This window comes from Boleophthalmus pectinirostris, unplaced genomic scaffold, assembly GCF_026225935.1.
Source record: "Boleophthalmus pectinirostris isolate CB_2022bp ecotype Guang Dong unplaced genomic scaffold, ASM2622593v1 HiC_scaffold_10, whole genome shotgun sequence".
Taxonomy (NCBI): domain Eukaryota; kingdom Metazoa; phylum Chordata; class Actinopteri; order Gobiiformes; family Gobiidae; genus Boleophthalmus; species Boleophthalmus pectinirostris.
The window spans coordinates 6414705-6432250 of NW_026570971.1; the positions used below are offsets into that span (position 1 = coordinate 6414705).

Genomic DNA, 17546 nt, shown 5'->3' on the forward strand with positions numbered 1-17546 from the left:
GACTAAACCAGGACTGAACTAGGACTAAAACAGGACTAGGACTAACCAGGACTGAACTAGGACTAAAACAGGACTAAAGGGGACAGACTGACTAAACTAGGACTAAAACAGGACTAAACCAGGACTGAACTAGGACTAAAACAGGACTAAACCAGGACTGAACTAGGACTCAGGACTGAACTAGGACTAAAACTAAACAGGACTGAACTAGGACTAGGACTAAAACAGGACTAAACAGGACTAAACCGGGACTGAACTAGGACTAAAGCAAGAGACTAAACCAGGACTGAACTAGGACTAAACTCAGGACTGAACTAGGACTAAACCAGGACTGAACTAGGACTAAAACAGGACTAAAGCAGGACTGAACTGAACAGGACTAAATCAGGACTGAACTAGGACTAAAACAGGACTAAAACCAGGACTGAACTAGGACTAAACCAGGACTGAACTAGGACTAAAACAGGACTAAACCAGGACTGAACTAGGACTAAACCAGGACTGAACTAGGACTAAACCAGGACTGAACTAGGACTAAAACAGGACTAAAGCAGGACTGAACTAGGACTAAATCAGGACTGAACTAGGACTAAACCGGGAATGAACTAGGACTAAAACAGGACTAAACCAGGACTGAACTAGGACTAAACCGGGAATGAACTAGGACTAAATGTTCCTGATGCCTCCTGAACGCCTCCATCGGGAGATATTCCGGGCATGTCCCACCAGGAGGAGGCCCCGAGGAAGACCCAGGACACGCTCGAGGGACTATGTCTCTGGACTGGCCTGGGAACACCTCGGGATCCCCCCCGGAGGAACTGGAGGAAGTGTCCGGGGTGTAGGAAGTCTAGGAGTCCCTGCTGAGCCTGCTGCCCCTGCGACCTAGGTCCAGATAGATGGAAGAAAATGGATGGATAGATTTTACATATATATATTAAAAAAAATCCATTTTGTTTGCAAACGGTTTTATCGCTTGTCTTGTCTGCCAAAACCATTTCCTCACATGCACATTGACACATTAAGTCCCGACGTACATCACCATGAAATGTTGTGAGATGTATTGATCTGCTCACGTCAACACACACATGCAAAACAACTCGTCAAAGCTGCATCCTGAGAACATTTAAGGTGAGATTAACACTGACGGTCACTTTAAAACATTTCAGATCAATACATTTCATTTCAATCACAAACATTAATCAATTGGAAACAGATATCTTCATTTTTATGCACAAACTTTGCTTCCTTTTTCATACAAACACATTGCACTGGATTTTATGATCAATATTGTACTTCATCCTTTTATTTCTTTGTCAGGACTATTCCATAATGAAGTCCTTTCACACCGACGCTTCGCTCCATAAACTAGGTTCTGAATCTAGGCTTTTTAAACATGTAGGTTTCTTTTAAATTGTAGTGGTTTGTTCTCGTCTCAAACAGACTTTGAATATTTACAGGTAACACTCTGCACTTTGCTTTTTACCTGACTTTGAAAATACTTAAGTCAAAAATCTCAAAAAAGTTCATTTTTGTCCTGAGAATGGGAACTTTTTTTAGTAAATTAGGGATGTCCCGATCACATTTTTTGCCCTCGAATCCGAGTCCTTTGATTTTGAGTATCTGCCGATACGGAGTCCCGATCCGATACTTCTATAAAACATTATAAAATGAACTAAGAGCAAAGAATAAAATCCAGGATGTGTGCAGAGATCAGATTGTGTTGATTTCAATGTGTAGTATTTGGGCTGAACTTAGTGTGAAAAATCTATGTCCAAAACTTAAATTTTATTATTAACTTTTCTAACCATTCATCATCATTATTGAAAATCTTGACTTTTCACAGTCTGGTCTTGGACTGTGTAACTTCCAACACCGTACCACACTGGACAAAACAGGAACCAGACCAGAATCAGATCAGACCTGAGACTCGACTCTGCACAATCTACAGTTTGTATATTTGATATTATATGTTTGCATGTGCATTATATTTGAAACATTTAGGCTCCTCTATGAAATCCAAATAATACAAAATCTTACCAAATAAAAACGAGATGACAGAAGCCCCAGAGTCTCCCTCCCCCCGCACCACCACCACATCCACAAACCCACAGTGGAGCGCACAACGCAACTTCTGTCCCACTGCTCAATAGCCCCTGGACGGACCCTCACCGCTAAAAGTGAGTGGCAGCTCCACTGTGCAACATGCGCACGTGCAACGACGCCATCGGCCGCGCAGGTGTGAACACGGGCCACAGAACAACAGGTAACAGTGTCCGAGTACAGCGCGGCCCAAAAGTCCCAGTGTAAGTGCGCCTCTAGTACAGCAACCGTCGAGGCAGACCATCGCACTGACTGGACGTCCCTGAGTAAATCCCACGCCTCAGTTAAAAACTATTGCGCGCTGTGTGTTATATACGTATATTATTTATCCGATACCTGATTGTGACAAAGACGGCCTTTGTCCCCATTTTCCACCTTAGTTCAGTTACATCTATCTATATCAATAACTATCCCGGGTTTGTTTTATTTAGTCTTTGTTTAATTGATCACATTCACACAGTTACTTTAAATTCATTTTATTTGGTTATATCCCTTCATTTTTGTTTAAACTTACCACCTTTACCTGTGACTCCACATGGTCTGGGAACAAAAGAGGGGGTGTGTCCTTTGGCAGCCATATTTATAGGCTCAGGGGGAGGTGTTGGCCCAGACCATGTGGAGGGAAGCCTCAGAAATGGTTCTTTGTTTTATCAAATGGGTTATTAGAATTTTGGTTTCAGTGTATCTAGTTAAGTTGGAGCACTGTTCAGTTTAAAAGGGGGATTAGGCTTCAGAAAATAATTTAAGGCAGCACACCAGTAAGGAAAGGAAATTGCTACAGTTTTCCCCGTAAGTTGGTGTGAACCCAGGGGGAGGGGCTTCCTCTCTGGGGGGTGTATAAGTAGAGGCAGTTTAATCAGTAGGAGGTCACCATCAGTGCAGCCAGGTGCCTGTGGGTATTTTCTTTTGTTGCGTTATTTTCTATTGCTTTTGTTTAGTTAAGCACAGTTCTTTTTTTGTAAATATGTATATAATTTTGCCCACGACTTGGAAGGATCCAATAAAGAATTTGGTTTGGTGAAGGACAACTTTGCACTGGACTCTCATTTTGACCACTTGGGCCAGCTTCCCCACACTGATACCTGATAACTTTCGAGTCCGAATCGAATCCGCAGTCACGTGATCGGATCGGGACAACCCTAGTATCAATACCTGCTCAAATCAGTCTCTAGTTTCAATACTAGTTTATTATTGATTGGCATCCAGTTTTCAATACTTTTGACAACCCTAGTATCTTTTTTACCTTATTACTTTTTAAGTTTGTAGTTTGTGAAGAAAGTTTAGATAATTTACTATAATATTCCATAAAAAAATACTTATGTTAAAATATATATATATATATATTTTGGTATGCTGTGGTAATAACAGCAGTAGAGATGCATCGAACCATTTCCTCACACGCACATTGACACATTAAGTCACGACGTACATCACCATGAAATGTTGTGAGATGTATTGATCTGCTCACGTCGACACACACACACACATGCAAAACAACTCGTCAAAGCTGCATCCTGAGAACACTTAAGGTGAGCGCCGCAGACACTCTTATGCTAATGTCTATATGTCTGTGTATATGCTTATGTTTACATACCACCGCACTTCAAATATTGACTGTCAGACGCGCTGAAGAATATTCGAGTAATTACTTTATATGCATAAGAAAGACGGCGCGGGCCTTGTCATGTAAATGCGTCATCGCCGTGTTAGGGAAATATGTAGAGCGCCCGAAACGGTGTCCGCGAACGCATCATTTTCATAACACAATCAATAATGGAACCTGACCGCTTTGACAGGACGCAGCTTTTAAGACCAGACTTTGAAAAACTTGGCGCGCTCATCGACGGCGGCAGATCGGCGAGAGGGGGAGGGGCCGGGCGGGAGGTGTCGCGTGATTAAAGCGGCGAGCGGAGATGGAGGGACGGGCGGGGTGTCGGGGAAGATGAGAGAGGAGTAAGCGTGTTTAAAGTGCGCTCTGATCAGCCATTGAGAAAGGGAAGGCATTGACAGGTACGGCTGGAGGAAGACACGACGCGACAAAAGCTCCCGGGCTAAAATTAGAATGTTTCAGAAGAACAATGGGGAGTCAGATCTGGAGGAAAAACATGCAAAATATTTTGATTCCGGGCTGTAATGACCCTCGCGGTGTTTGCATATTGTTTGTGAATTCAGGGGAAGAAAAATAGGCTCCGTTTGCATCTAGGTAAACACGGATACTATAATAGTTTTGTTTTTGTTTTTTTCACATGTGATTGAGTGATGTGGTCAGGTGTTGTACTCATAGACTGTATAAAAAAGTGGACTAAAGCATTGTTTCTCAAAGACTGGGCCACAACCCTCAGGTATGTCACAAGAGTTTTTTTTTGGTACATTTTCAGACTGCAGCCTGAAGTGACCCAAATCAGATTTTTTCGACTTTTTGCGACCTGTATCTGATCTTTTAATGAAAATCTGAATGACACAGATACGATTTTTTCAAATGCGACCCAGGCCACTTCGATATTTGCTCCTAAAACCGATACATATCCGATCTTTTGACATGTGACTTCAGTCTGAACGGCCAAGACGCGTTCATCCAACATGCACGATATCACACGGTGGACTTGGATATGCCAAAGAGGTTGGTTATTGTGCGGTAACAAGCACCTGTTGCAAGCGAATACAGCCCAACGCCGACACGTTTGCTCACGAAAATAGGCCACGGAAGATTGTGTTTCCTCCCGCGAGAGTGGCACAAGTAGGCGCTCAAAAATGTACACAAACGTTCCTCTCTTCGTACGAAAATTGTTAATGAACTCCGTGTCACTGAAGCGAAAGACGTCGCTATCCCACCACTCTTGGCTACGTCTCCGCATCCACATGTTCCTTTATACAGACGTCGCTGCCGCTGCTCCACAAAACACCACGACCAAAAACCTCGTCCTTCTCCTTCTCAATCTCCTCCTTAAAACAAGTAAGTTGTTCATGTTCTGGCTCCGGTACGAGAGGAACTTTAAAATCTCCAGGTGCTCGATGCTGCGTCCATGTTTGGACAACTTCTGTAAACACAGAGACGCTCGCTGCGGTTGACGTCGTCGTGTCTCCAGTGTCACATGCGGGACACTTTTGGGCCGTTTAATGTTCACACTGTAGTTCACATACAAGTCGCATTTCTATCTTGCGCTATGGCATGTCAACGTGGTTTGGTGACCTGTCAGTCAAACTTAAAGCACAGATTTTTACCTTGACTAAAAGAGCAGGTAAAATAATGGGTGTGGCCCCAAGCTCACTTCAGCAAATTTTTGAGGAGACTGTTAGGAAACTCGGCAGGAAGGTGATCAATGACCCAACCCATGTTCTTCACAGTCAGTTTGAGTTGATGCCGTCAGGCAGAAGGTTCAGGGTCCCAAACTGTAAACTGAACAGATTCAAACATTCTTTTGTACCACTAGCTGTTAAACTGCTAAACTCAGATAATGCAGTTAAAAAATAATTATAAAAGGCTTAGGGATTGTGCAATCAAAACTGCACATAGGTGTAGGGAATGTGCAATTAAAGCTACACATAGGCTTAAGGAATGTGCAATAATTAAATCTGCACATAGGCTAAGGGAATGTGCAATAATTAATAGAACAGAAGAATGCAAGGGTTTGCCTGTTAAGGATAATTTAAGGGTCCTGTTGGTGCATCACTCGTGGTCATACTGGTCTCATATTTACTTTGTTTTATGGTGTTTGTTTATGTGCTGCTTTGTGTTGTGTTGTCCTGTTTTTTGATAAAACATGTTACCCCCTGTCCCAAGACAAATTTCTCCCATGGGAGACAATAAAGGATTATCTTATCTTATCTTAATTGGAAATATGAACGACCTCGCAAAAACATCGGATTTCACAAAAAAATCTGAATTGAGCATTAAGCCCTGCAGTCTAACCTTTGGGTTGCCTTGTCACCATCTGCATGTGGGTCAACTGAATGTTCAAAGAAAAAGAAATGGGCTACATTTAATGTCCAAATAGGATTCTTATGGATAGTTTTTATTGCTGGTTCAATTACTGTGTTTCATTGTTTTAAAATTTGAGTAAAGTGTTTTTCGGACTTTCCAGAGCTCTATATCTTTGAAAACATGACGCTTTATACACTTTTAGAAAGACTTCTACAGTGTTAGACTTTTTTTTTAAATCATCACTCAGGTTGTTCCATAAACTAACCCCTCTAACAGAAATACAATCACTTTTTTTGTTGTTGTTGTTCTTATCTTTATCTTTTTTAAATATGCCCGTTTTGTTTTTGTTTATAGTCGTACAAACCAACAATAATGACAAAGAAGGCACAGAATTTATTGTTCATGATCCCATCAAAACAAAAGGTAATGTTAAAGAAAAGCATGTGTTTAGTGTGTGTCGTGGTTTAATTGTGAGGATAACCTATCAGCAGAGGTGGGGACTTGCAAGTCATGACTTGGACTCGAGTCAGACTTGAGTCACTATTTTTAAGACTTGAGACTTGACCTGATAAAATGGACTAAGACTTGGGACTAAACTCGGACTTGAGGCCTGTGACTTGAGAAGCACTTTTAAATCTGAATTCTTTCTATTCTGACCGTAATGATTCACACTAAGATCTTGTCCAGACATTTTAAAAGGAAAAGTTTACATTTCTACAACTCTTTTATAAACATTCATATATAAATAATGTGGCCATACAGGTTTGTCAAAGTCTGATCCCGTCAGATCTCAGAGGCTCAGCAGGGCCGGGCCTGGTTAGGACTTGGATGAGAGACAGTGGAAAAATCAGGAGCCACGGGAAGCACCAGTTGTAAAAATTGTTTTTGTATCCTTAGGCAAGACACTTCAACCTCATTGTCTAGTATGAATGTGGTGTGTGAGTTTACCATCACCTGGAGTGAATAAATAATGCTCTGCAAAGCGTCTTTGAGTGTCCAAAAAAGTGCTAAATAAAACTGATGCATCATTATTATTATTATTATTATTAAATATACTATGATTTTTTTTTTAAAGTACAATTTATCTTCCGACTTGAAATGACTTGAAGCTCAAAGCAGACGACTTGGACTTGACTTGGACTTACGGCCCAGTGACTCAAGACTCAACTTGGACTTGCCTGTATTTGACTTGGGACTTGACTCGGACTTGAGGTAAAAGACATGAGACTTACATGAGACTTGCAAAACAACGACTTGGTCCCACCTCTGATATCTAGTCCTTTAGGTATTTCTGTAAGATTAAATTAAGATTTATTTTTTATTGTTTTTTGAAGTGCACCAAATGAGTACAAGCTTCAATATGGTCGTCTAAACCAGGAGTGTCAAACTCATTTTGGTCCGGGGGCCGTATCCAACCTACTTTAATCTCAAAGGGGCCGGATCAAAAAACTCATGTCATATAAACCCCAAAAATAACAATAAGTTCACATATTTGTGCAGAGAAACACAAATCTATTACAGAAATCTTTTTTAATTGATGAACTCTTTCTTTTACAAAATATTATAATATTATAAACAACCTGAAACTTTAAGAAAAATACAATTTCAACACAATATTTTAACATGAACTTGTATGGAAACAGGAATGTGTCAATTTTTGTTGTAAAATCCTACACTCGGCTCCACTTTTCTCATGTTGGACATTTTTCTGATGAGGGTGTCACGGTCAACAGTCAAAACGATCGTCCTTTAAGAGCGTTTGGAAAGAGACAAGTCTTCATTTGTGCTGCTCTGGTGGGAGGGGCCACGTACAGAGACGCTGGAGACGCTGCTGTGATAAACACCACAGAAAATGAACAATTTTTAATAGAAAATATAATTACAATGTTTTAGTAGAAAGTCAGCTGAGGGCCAGATTAAAGGTCTTGGAGGGCCGGATCTGGCCCCCGGGCCTTATGTTTGACACCTGTGATCTAAACTGTTCCGTAAGTCTGCTCCACATCTGGTAACACAACAAATGCGCTTCAAGAGAATTGTTTTTAAAAATTCATTTCACCAAACCACGCTCCCACCTGCACCTACAAACCACAAACCACACGTCCCCCTCTTCTTCCCTCTGATCCCTTTAAACTTACCCTCAAACACTCAAACACACACGGTGACTCACTCTCACGTCTTTTGTCCCGTCTCCGCTCCCTGCTCCTTTTGTCTCTGCAGATACTGTAACAACCAAAGGCCAAAACAAGCCGTCTGTCATCGGGCCGGCTGCTAGCATTCACTTACCCCCGAGCCGAGCCAGCTGCTAGCCCGGGCTAACAGGAAACGCGGCGGTAACAGTGTCAACAGCTGCCCCCGCGGCCGAGCGCGGGCTAACAACGGCCCCTCCGCGCTCTGTTTGACTAGCTGCCGGGATTAGCGTAGCGCTGTATCGCGGCGTGTGTGCTCATTATGGTTTTCTTTTGGCAGCGGAGTCATTTCGCGGGTGATGACAAGATGGACGCCGGTGAATGTTGGGTAAACAAAGCTAAAACAACAGCTGGAGAGGGCGAGCGGCCGACCGGGAGCAGGATGTAGCGTTAAAACGGCGCGTGGGCAAATCCTTAGTTAATATGAGATTCAATACACAAAACAAACATGTTTAAGGGAATAAGAATGGACGTGTACGGTTGGGTGAATGTCTTTGGACACATATAAAGGATCGAGTTTTCATAAAAACACAAAACATTTTAGCAGACACTTCTCTGTACGTTTGAGTGATGCTCGGCACACTCCTGGCAGGTGAATCAGTGTATCATTCGTTCATTCGTTTTTCAATATAAAACCAAAAATAAGAAAATGAAAAATCAACTGTTCTCATCATTATTTGTCTCCAAAACCAAAATGAAAAAACAGATAATGATTTGTTTTTTCAGTTTTCGATTTTGTGTTGAAATGAAAAATGGAAAAAACAGATTCCCGTTTACATGACTCCTGTGACTGCGATGTCGGACTTTTGCACTGCATACGGACTGAACTAGGACTGATCCAGGTCTGGGACCAGAGCGGGTCCCGGTCTCAGTCCCGCTCTAGTCCCGGTTCGGTCCCTGTTGGGTCCCCCTCTGGTCCCGGTCTCAGTCCTGCTCTGGTCCCAGACCTGGATCAGTCCTGGTTCAGTCCGTATGCAGCGCAAAAGTCCGACATCGCAGTCACAGGAGTCACGTAAACGGGAAATGGTCATTATCCATTGTTTCCATTTTCCATTAAACACAAAATCGAAAACTGAAAAAACTACAGTTTCATTTTGCTTTTATTCAATTACATGTGGTTTTCAAAAAATACCTGTAGCGTTGTCTCCGCAGATCTTACCTGTAACTTGGCCTCAATTTATGTTATGTTCAGTACTGTGGAACATTCCTGGTCAAGCAGGTAGTGGACCCTCCACCAGAAAAGTTACAAAGTGCATCTTCAACTGAGTCTCAGGTGTTTTTGAAACACTGGTAAACTGAAGGGTTTGATCATATTTAATGTTTAGTTATCAACACTCTACACCAGGGGTCTCCAACCTTTTTCCTCCAGTGAGCTACCGTTACAAAACAAAAATGCCAAAGAGCTACTCCTTTTTTGCAGTCGCAAGAAATTGAGACGATTGTCAGAAAGAGGGCAAGCCTTGGGGTACAGTTCGATGCCTATAAAACATAAACCATTGTCTATTTATTAGCGCATTTTTGTTCTTCAGCACAATTGTATGGTTCCAAAATCCCTTCGCGAGCTTCTTGGAAGGGGGTGGAGAGCTACTGGTCGCTCCCGAGCTACAGGTTGGAGACCCCTGCTCTACACATTCTATCAGTCATTTTACACATCCTACTCAAAGGTGGTGTACAGTTCTTCTTTCAACTAAAAAAACAGTTGTAGTAGTAGAGTTTGTAATGTAATGACTGACCCTGGTCCAGGTCCAGGAGTCTCCTCTCCTGTTATCAGTGAGCTCCTCCTGAGAACCCCCCTCACCCAGAGCAGACCCCCCCTCACCCAGAGCAGACCCCCCCTCACCCAGAGCAGACCCCCCCTCACCCAGACCCCCCCTCACCCAGAGCAGACCCCCCTCACCCAGAGCAGACCCCCCCCTCCCCAGACCCCCCTCACCAGAGCAGACCCCCCCTCACCCAGAGCAGACCCAGACCCCCCTCACCAGAGCAGACCCCCCCTCACCCAGAGCAGACCCCCCTCACCCAGAGAGCCTCACCTCACCCAGAGCAGACCCCCCCCTCACCCAGAGCAGACCCCCCCTCACCCAGAGCCTCACCTCCACTTCCTCTGCCTGACCCTGTGTCCAAACAAACACACGAGGCCCAACGTGTGGAGAGACGGAGCCCAAAACACCCAGCGGAGCCTCTCTAAATCCAGGTAAAACTAAAAAAATGCATTACAAATGAAAAGGAACATGATATATTGAATAAATATGATTGCATTTTTGCGTTTTAAACCTATTTTGGTTTGAAACAACTCGTCAAAAACTAGTTTATGATTAAATACAAGAAAGGAAGGTTAGATGATTGACTCCTAAGTTCTGTCATTGTGTCCTTAGGCAAGACATTTTGTCCACTTTGCCTGGTATGAAAGTGGTGTGTGTGTGTGTGTGTGTGTGTGTGTGTGTGAGTGTGTGTGTGTGTATGTGAGTGTGTGTGTGTGTGAGTCAGAGGACCTGATGGTGCAGATTTTCAGCCTCACTTCTGTTCTGTTCGAGCTACAAGACGCTTCAACCAGCCTGTAAAGCACATTATTATAAGGCTTTATTATTATAAATGTACTTTATTATGCAGTCATATTTATTATTACTACAGTACCGTATTTTTTGGACTATAAGTCGCACTTTTTTTCATGGTTTGGGTGTTTCCATAGCAGCTTGTCAGAGCCTGATCCCGTCAGGTCTCAGAGGCTCAGCAGGGAAGCGTCTGGTTTGTCCTTGGATGGAGACACTGGGAGGCGCCAGTCACAAAAACTGTTGTGTCCTTAGGCAAGGCACTTCACCCTCATTGCCTAGTATGAAAGTGGAGTGTGTGTGAGTGATGGTGGTGGTCGGAGGGGCCGATGGCACAGATTGGCAGCTGCGCTTCCGTCAGTCTGTCCCAGGGCAGCTGTGGCTACAATAAAAGCTGACCATCACCGGGTCTGGAGTGAACCAATAATGCTAATAAAGCGTCTTTGTGACATATTTTTGTGAAGAACGCTGTATAAATAAAGACTTACTTACTTTCCTGTGACTTATACTCCGGTGCGACTTATATATTAAAATTTTCACACTGAAGCTGAGAGGCTCTAGTCTTGTGTGTCAGTATCTGCTGCTCCTGTTCCTCCTGTACCACTGTCACTTGGCTCTACTGCGCATGTCTCCTGCAGAAAGAGCCTCTGTCCTGCTGCAAGTTGTGAAATATTCAGCCGAAAACAGTAATCGAGCAGCAGAAAGAAAGTTTGGAGTGAGCGAGAAACTTGTGAGGGACTGACGGAAAGTGGGGATGGAGAACACAACTTCACGGGAACATGTAACTTTCCTGAAGTCACTGGATGGATGGACAAAGCCTGGACTTCAGTGACATCGAAACCAATTCAGAAAGACCAGAATAATTCTAACTGGAACTGATGCTGAGTCTGACGACAGCAACACAGAAGAGGAAGCGTCGCTCTGTTTCACCTCCGGAGGTCGAGGCCGAGTTGCTCAGAAGTGACTCACAGGATGAAGAATTGAATGGATTTAGTGATTTGGAGTGAGATGGAGAGTTTGTTAAACTTGTTCTGTTGTTTCTGTTATAGTTTATCTGAAGAAATGTTCATATGTGACGTTAACAGTCTGTTGTTCTCTGTTCTCATGTTTTTACTAGAACTTTCTAGATCAAATGTTGGTTCCTGGTCTCTGATTTTAGAATACATTTCCCCCAAAAAGTGAGATTTATATATGTGTTTTTCTTCTTCATTACGCATTTTTTGGCGGGTGTGACTTATACTCCGGAAAATACGGCTGTAGTTTTTATTATTAGTAAAGTAAACTTCAGTGTTTGAGTGCTACATTAGGAATAAAAACGGTTTTATTTCACTCACAACTTTTGACATCTCTTCTGTTCTGTCACTTAACGCTGAGTCGTCTAAATACGTTATCAGCCCGAGTACACTCTGCTGTTTGCCCATGGAATTTGCTCAAGTCCATTTCCAAATTCCAAACGTACCGCTCTGAATACCGAACGAGCTCCACCTCGCTCCACCTCGCTCCGTCTCTCTCGTCTCGTCTTCCTTTCCTTACGTCGCATTTGCATTTGCGTCTTTCCCGAGCTCAGTCTTCATCAGTCCCACTAATCTCCGCGTGATCTTTCATTTGAGAATCGTTCACATCGATAAGATTCAACATTTGCCGTCGTAATCCACTGACTTTTACCTCATCAAAGAAAAGTCACAAAGTCCTGGTTTAGTCCTGGTTTAGACCTGGTTTTAGTTCTGGTTTAGTCCTGGTTTAGACCTGGTTTTAGTCCTAGTTTAGTCCTGGTTTAGATCTGGTTTAGACATGGTTTAGTGCTGGTTTTAGTCCTAGTTTAGTCCTGGTTTAGACCTGATTTTAGTCCAGGTTTAGACCTGGTTTAGTCCTGATTTAGACCTGGTTTAGACCTGGTTTTAGTCCTGGTTAAGACCTGGTTTAGACCTGGTTTAGACCTGATTTTAGTCCTGGTTTAGACCTGGTTTTAGTCCTGGTTTAGTGCTGGTTTTAGTCCTGGTTCAGTCCTGGTTTAGACCTGGTTTAGACCTGGTTTAGACCTGGTTTTAGTCCTGGTTTAGACCTGGTTTTAGTCCTGGTTTAGACCTGGTTTTAGACCTGGTTTAGATCTGGTTTAGACCTGGTTTAGACCTTGTTAAGTCCTGGTTTAGTGCTGGTTTTAGACCTGGTTTAGACCTGGTTAAGTCCTGGTTTAGTGCTGGTTTTAGACCTGGTTTAGACCTGGTTTAGTCCTGGTTTAGTGCTGGTTTATTCCTGGTGTAGACCTGGTTTAGACCTGATGTTAGTCCTGTTTAAATCCTGTTTTAGTCCTGGTTTAGACCTGGTTTAGACCTGATGTTAGTCCTGGTTAAATCCTGTTTTAGTCCCGGTTTAGACCTGGTTTTCCAAACGTACCGCTCTGAATCCCGAACAAGCTCCACCTCGCTGCGTCTCTCGCTGCGTCTCTCGCTCCGTCTCTCGTCTCGTCGTCTTTCGTCAGCTCACTCTTCATCAGTCCGTCTAATCCCGCCGTGATCTTTCATTTGCGAATCATTTCATCGATAAGATTCAACATTTGCCGTCGTAATCCACTGACTTTTACCTCATCCAAAGTTCTGAATCCCTCATCAAAGAAAAGTCTCAAATAAAATGATTGAGTGTCAAATTCCCCGGAGCTGCAGACAGAAACAGAATCAGAGTCAGTGTGTCAGTCATATTTCTCATCAGTGTGATAATACTTGTGTAATGTTTTCATCTACTAATGGGATTTAAAATCTCCTCTAAACATCGACATGTGTGGTTTGATAGACCTGATAGACCTGCTTTTAGTCCTGGTTTAGACCTGGTTTTAGTCCTGGTTTAGATCTGGTTTAGACCTGGTTTTGTCCTGGTTTTAGTCCTGGTTTAGACCTGGTTTAGACCTGGTTTTAGTCCTGGTTTAGACCTGGTTTTAGTCCTGATTTAGACCTGGTTTTATTCCTGGTTTAATGCTGGTTTGGTCCTGGTTTAGTCCTGGTTTAGACCTGGTTTTAGTACTGGTTTAGACCTGATTTTAGTCCTGGTTTTATTTCTGGTTTAGATCTGGTTTTAATCCTGGTTTAGTCCTGGTTTAGTCCTGATTTAGACCTGGTTTAGACCTGGTTTATTCCTGTTTTATTCCTGGTTTAGATCTGGTTTTAGTCCTGGTTTAGTCCTGGTTAAGACCTGGTTTAGACCTGATTTAGACCTGATTTTAGTCCTGGTTTAGACCTGGTTTTAGTCCTGGTTTAGTGCTGGTTTTAGTCCTGGTTCAGTCCTGGTTTAGACCTGGTTTTAGACCTGGTTTAGACCTGGTTTTAGTCCTGATTTAGACCTGATTTTAGTCCTGGTTTTATTTCTGGTTTAGATCTGGTTTTAATCCTGGTTTAGTCCTGGTTTAGTCCTGATTTAGACCTGGTTTAGACCTGGTTTATTCCTGTTTTATTCCTGGTTTAGATCTGGTTTTAGTCCTGGTTTAGTCCTGGTTTAGACCTGGTTTTTATTCCTGGTTTAGACCGGATTTTAGTCCTGGTTTTAGTGCTAGTTTAGACCTGGTATAGATCTAGTTTTAGTCCTGATTTAGATCTGGTTACAGTCCTGATTTTAGTGCTGGTTTAGTCCTGGTTTTAGTGCTTGTTTAGACCTGGTTTTAGGCCTGGTTTAAGTCGTGGTTTAGACCTGCTTTAGACCTGGTTTTAGTGCTAATTTAGAACTGGTATAGATCTAGTTTTGGTCCTGATTTAGACCTGGTTATAGTCCTGATTTGGTTTAGACCTGGTTTAGGCCTGATTTTAATTCTGGTTTATTCCTGGTTTTAGACCTGCTTTAGTCCTGGTTTAGACCTGGTATAGGTATAGATCTAGTTTTAGTTCTGATTTAGATCTGGTTTAGTGCTGGTTTAGACCTGGATTTAGTCCCAGTTTAGTCCTGGTTTAGTTCTGGTTTAGACCTGAATATTTTAGTCCTGGTTTAGACCTGGTTTAGTCCTGGTTTAGACCTGGTTTTAGTCCCAGTTTAGTCCTGGTTTAGTGCTGGTTTAGTCCTGGTTTAGTCCTGGTTTAGTTCTGGTTTAGACCTGGTTTAGACCTGGTTTAGTCCTGGTTTAGACCTGGTTTTAGTCCTGGTTTAGACCTGGTTTAGTCCTGGTTTAGAACTGGTTTAGTCCTGGTTTAGTCCTGGTTTAGTCCTGGTTTAGTTCCTGGTTTAGACCTGGTTTAGACCTGGTTTAGTCCTGGTTTAGACCTGGTTTTAGTCCTGGTTTAGACCTGGTTTTTAGTCCAGTTTAGTCCTGGTTTAGTGCTGGTTTAGTCCTGGTTTAGTCCTGGTTTAGTTCTGGTTTAGACCTGGTTTAGACCTGGTTTAGTCCTGGTTTAGACCTGGTTTAGTCCTGGTTTAGACCTGGTTTTAGTCCCAGTTTAGTCCTGGTTTAGTGCTGGTTTAGTCCTGGTTTAGTTCTGGTTTAGACCTGGTTTAGTCCTGGTTTAGTCCTGGTTTAGTCCTGGTTTAGACCTGGTTTAGTTCTGGTTTAGTCCTGGTTTAGACCTGGTTTAGTCCTGGTTTAGACCTGGTTTTAGTCCCAGTTTAGTCCTGGTTTAGTGCTGGTTTAGTCCTGGTTTAGTTCTGGTTTAGACCTGGTTTAGTCCTGGTTTAGTCCTGGTTTAGTCCTGGTTTAGTCCTGGTTTAGTTCTGGTTTAGACCAGGTTTAGACCTGGTTTAGTCCTGGTTTAGACAGAGTCAGTGTGTCAGTCATATTTCTCGTCAGTGTTGTAATACTTGTGTAATGTATTCATCTACTAATGGGATTTTAAAGCTCCTCTAAACGTCCACATTGTGATTTGATCGATGACTGTTTGACAGTTAATTGCCCGTGAATGTAGAACAATTATAACCGTGTATGAATATGTCACAAAGACTCAGACAAAGTTTAGCTTATAATAGACTCAGCCTATTAATTATGTAACATTATGAAGTCTGCCTTAAAGCTGCACTACGGATATTTTCTGCTGCTGCTTGTTACGTGGAGATATTGAGTGTGTATACATGCACATCAATAACCCGGTTATGATCGGGTTTTTGAGTATCCCGGTTTCTTGATGGTGCATGTATACGCAGTAACCCGGTTTCAGTAACCCGGTTATGGCAGTATCCCGGTTATTAGAAACCGGGACACTGTAGCTGGTTTATTCCGATAGTAACCGGGTTACTTGTGGCATGTAAACGCAGTACCCCGGTTACTGCAACATAAAGTTGAGTCACATGCGTCCAAAAGACACTTTCCAGCCTTTCACCACAACAGTAGTGACATAAATAAATTGACCAACATAAATAAAGTGACCAAACGAGTGAAATGACTGTAAAATTAAGAGCTGCGCTAAACCTGCACACGTACAATCTGCACTCGTACAATCTGCACTCGTGTGACGCTGAAAAGCTAAAACATGAACTATCTCCTATACTCTATATGCACGGAAACACACTTCACCATCATTCAGCGCCTCTTCTGTCACAGAAATAACACACATACTCCACAGAGTCGTGTCATTTAGTCCAAAAGAAACTGATCACATCAGCGGCACAAGGAGCGAGTTGTTTTTATCGCCGCTAACAGTTTATGCTAATTAGCCTACGGTCTTAAGTTTCGTTTCTGTAAAACGTAAACAAATGTGATCAGAGCTGAATTATATGTTCAAACGGGCTGATGTGTCTATAGTGTTTATGGTTTATATGTTGTAAAGTTGAGTTTATTTATGCAGAAGATTTTAATGAAGAATCTGCACAGTGGATTGTGGGAAATCTTGTAGCTCCTTAGCATCTTATGCTAAAGGAGCTCACGGTTTGTATTTTTCCTGGTTTATGAAATTGATTTAAGTTAATTTTTGCGCCTGCGCATTTGTAAGATTATGTCAAGAAACCGGGAAACTCCATTTGATCATGTAGACGGGGATATGAGTATCGCGGTTTCTCAGTGCACATGTAAACACAGTAACACGAACACTGACATAACCAGGATATGGCTAATAACCGGGTTACTGATGTGCATGTGTACGAACTCATTGTTGCATCGCCAGACTTGATTTCTATATTTTCATGGAGAAAATAGGTTTCTGTTGCTGGTCAGTTACTGGTCAGATCTATGGAGAGACTTCAATACTCACATGGTTATTGGGCACTTCAATAACTCCTCCTCCTTTTCCTCTGCTGAACTTCCTACAAAACGAAAAAGCCAGAGAGACGTATTTCAGTGTTTGCAAGAATGTGTACAGTGTTTGGGGAGTAACAGATTACATGTACCGGAGCGATGTAATCAGAGTACAAATTATGAGTAACTGTATTTAGTTACAGTTACTGTTTCAGTGAGTGGTAATTGGATTACAGTTACTTTGTTGAACTAAATGGATTACACTATTTATTTCTTTTGGTAATTCCACTCATTGCCGGACACTAAACCAGGTCCAAACCAATTCTAAACCAGGTCTAAACCAGGTCTAAACCAGGTCTAAACCAGGTCTAAACTAGGTCTAAACTAGGTCTAAACCAGGTCTAAACCAGGTCTAAACCAGGTCTAAACCAGGTCTAAACCAGGTCTAAACCAGGTCTAAACCAGGTCTAAACAGGTCTAAACCAGGTCTAAACTAGGTCTAAACCAGGTCTAAACTAGGTCTAAACTAGGTCTAAACCAGGTCTAAACCAGGTCTAAACCAGGTCTAAACCAGGTCTAAACCTGGACTAAAGCAGGACTGAAGCAGGACAAAAACCAGGTCTAAACCAGGTCTAAACTAGGTCTAAACTAGG

The 17546-nt window shown here is 42.4% G+C and overlaps 1 protein-coding gene across 1 annotated transcript in view; it reads left to right on the forward strand.

Annotated features, from left to right (window-relative positions):
- Positions 1 to 9932: 9932 nt before the first annotated feature.
- Positions 9933 to 17546, forward strand: part of LOC129411049 (uncharacterized) — a 34416-nt gene continuing 26802 nt past the window's right edge. The window contains exon 1 of the mRNA XM_055160718.1: positions 9933 to 10402. Within this exon, the coding sequence (XP_055016693.1) occupies positions 9933 to 10402 (470 nt within the window). The remainder of the gene's footprint in view (positions 10403 to 17546) is intronic.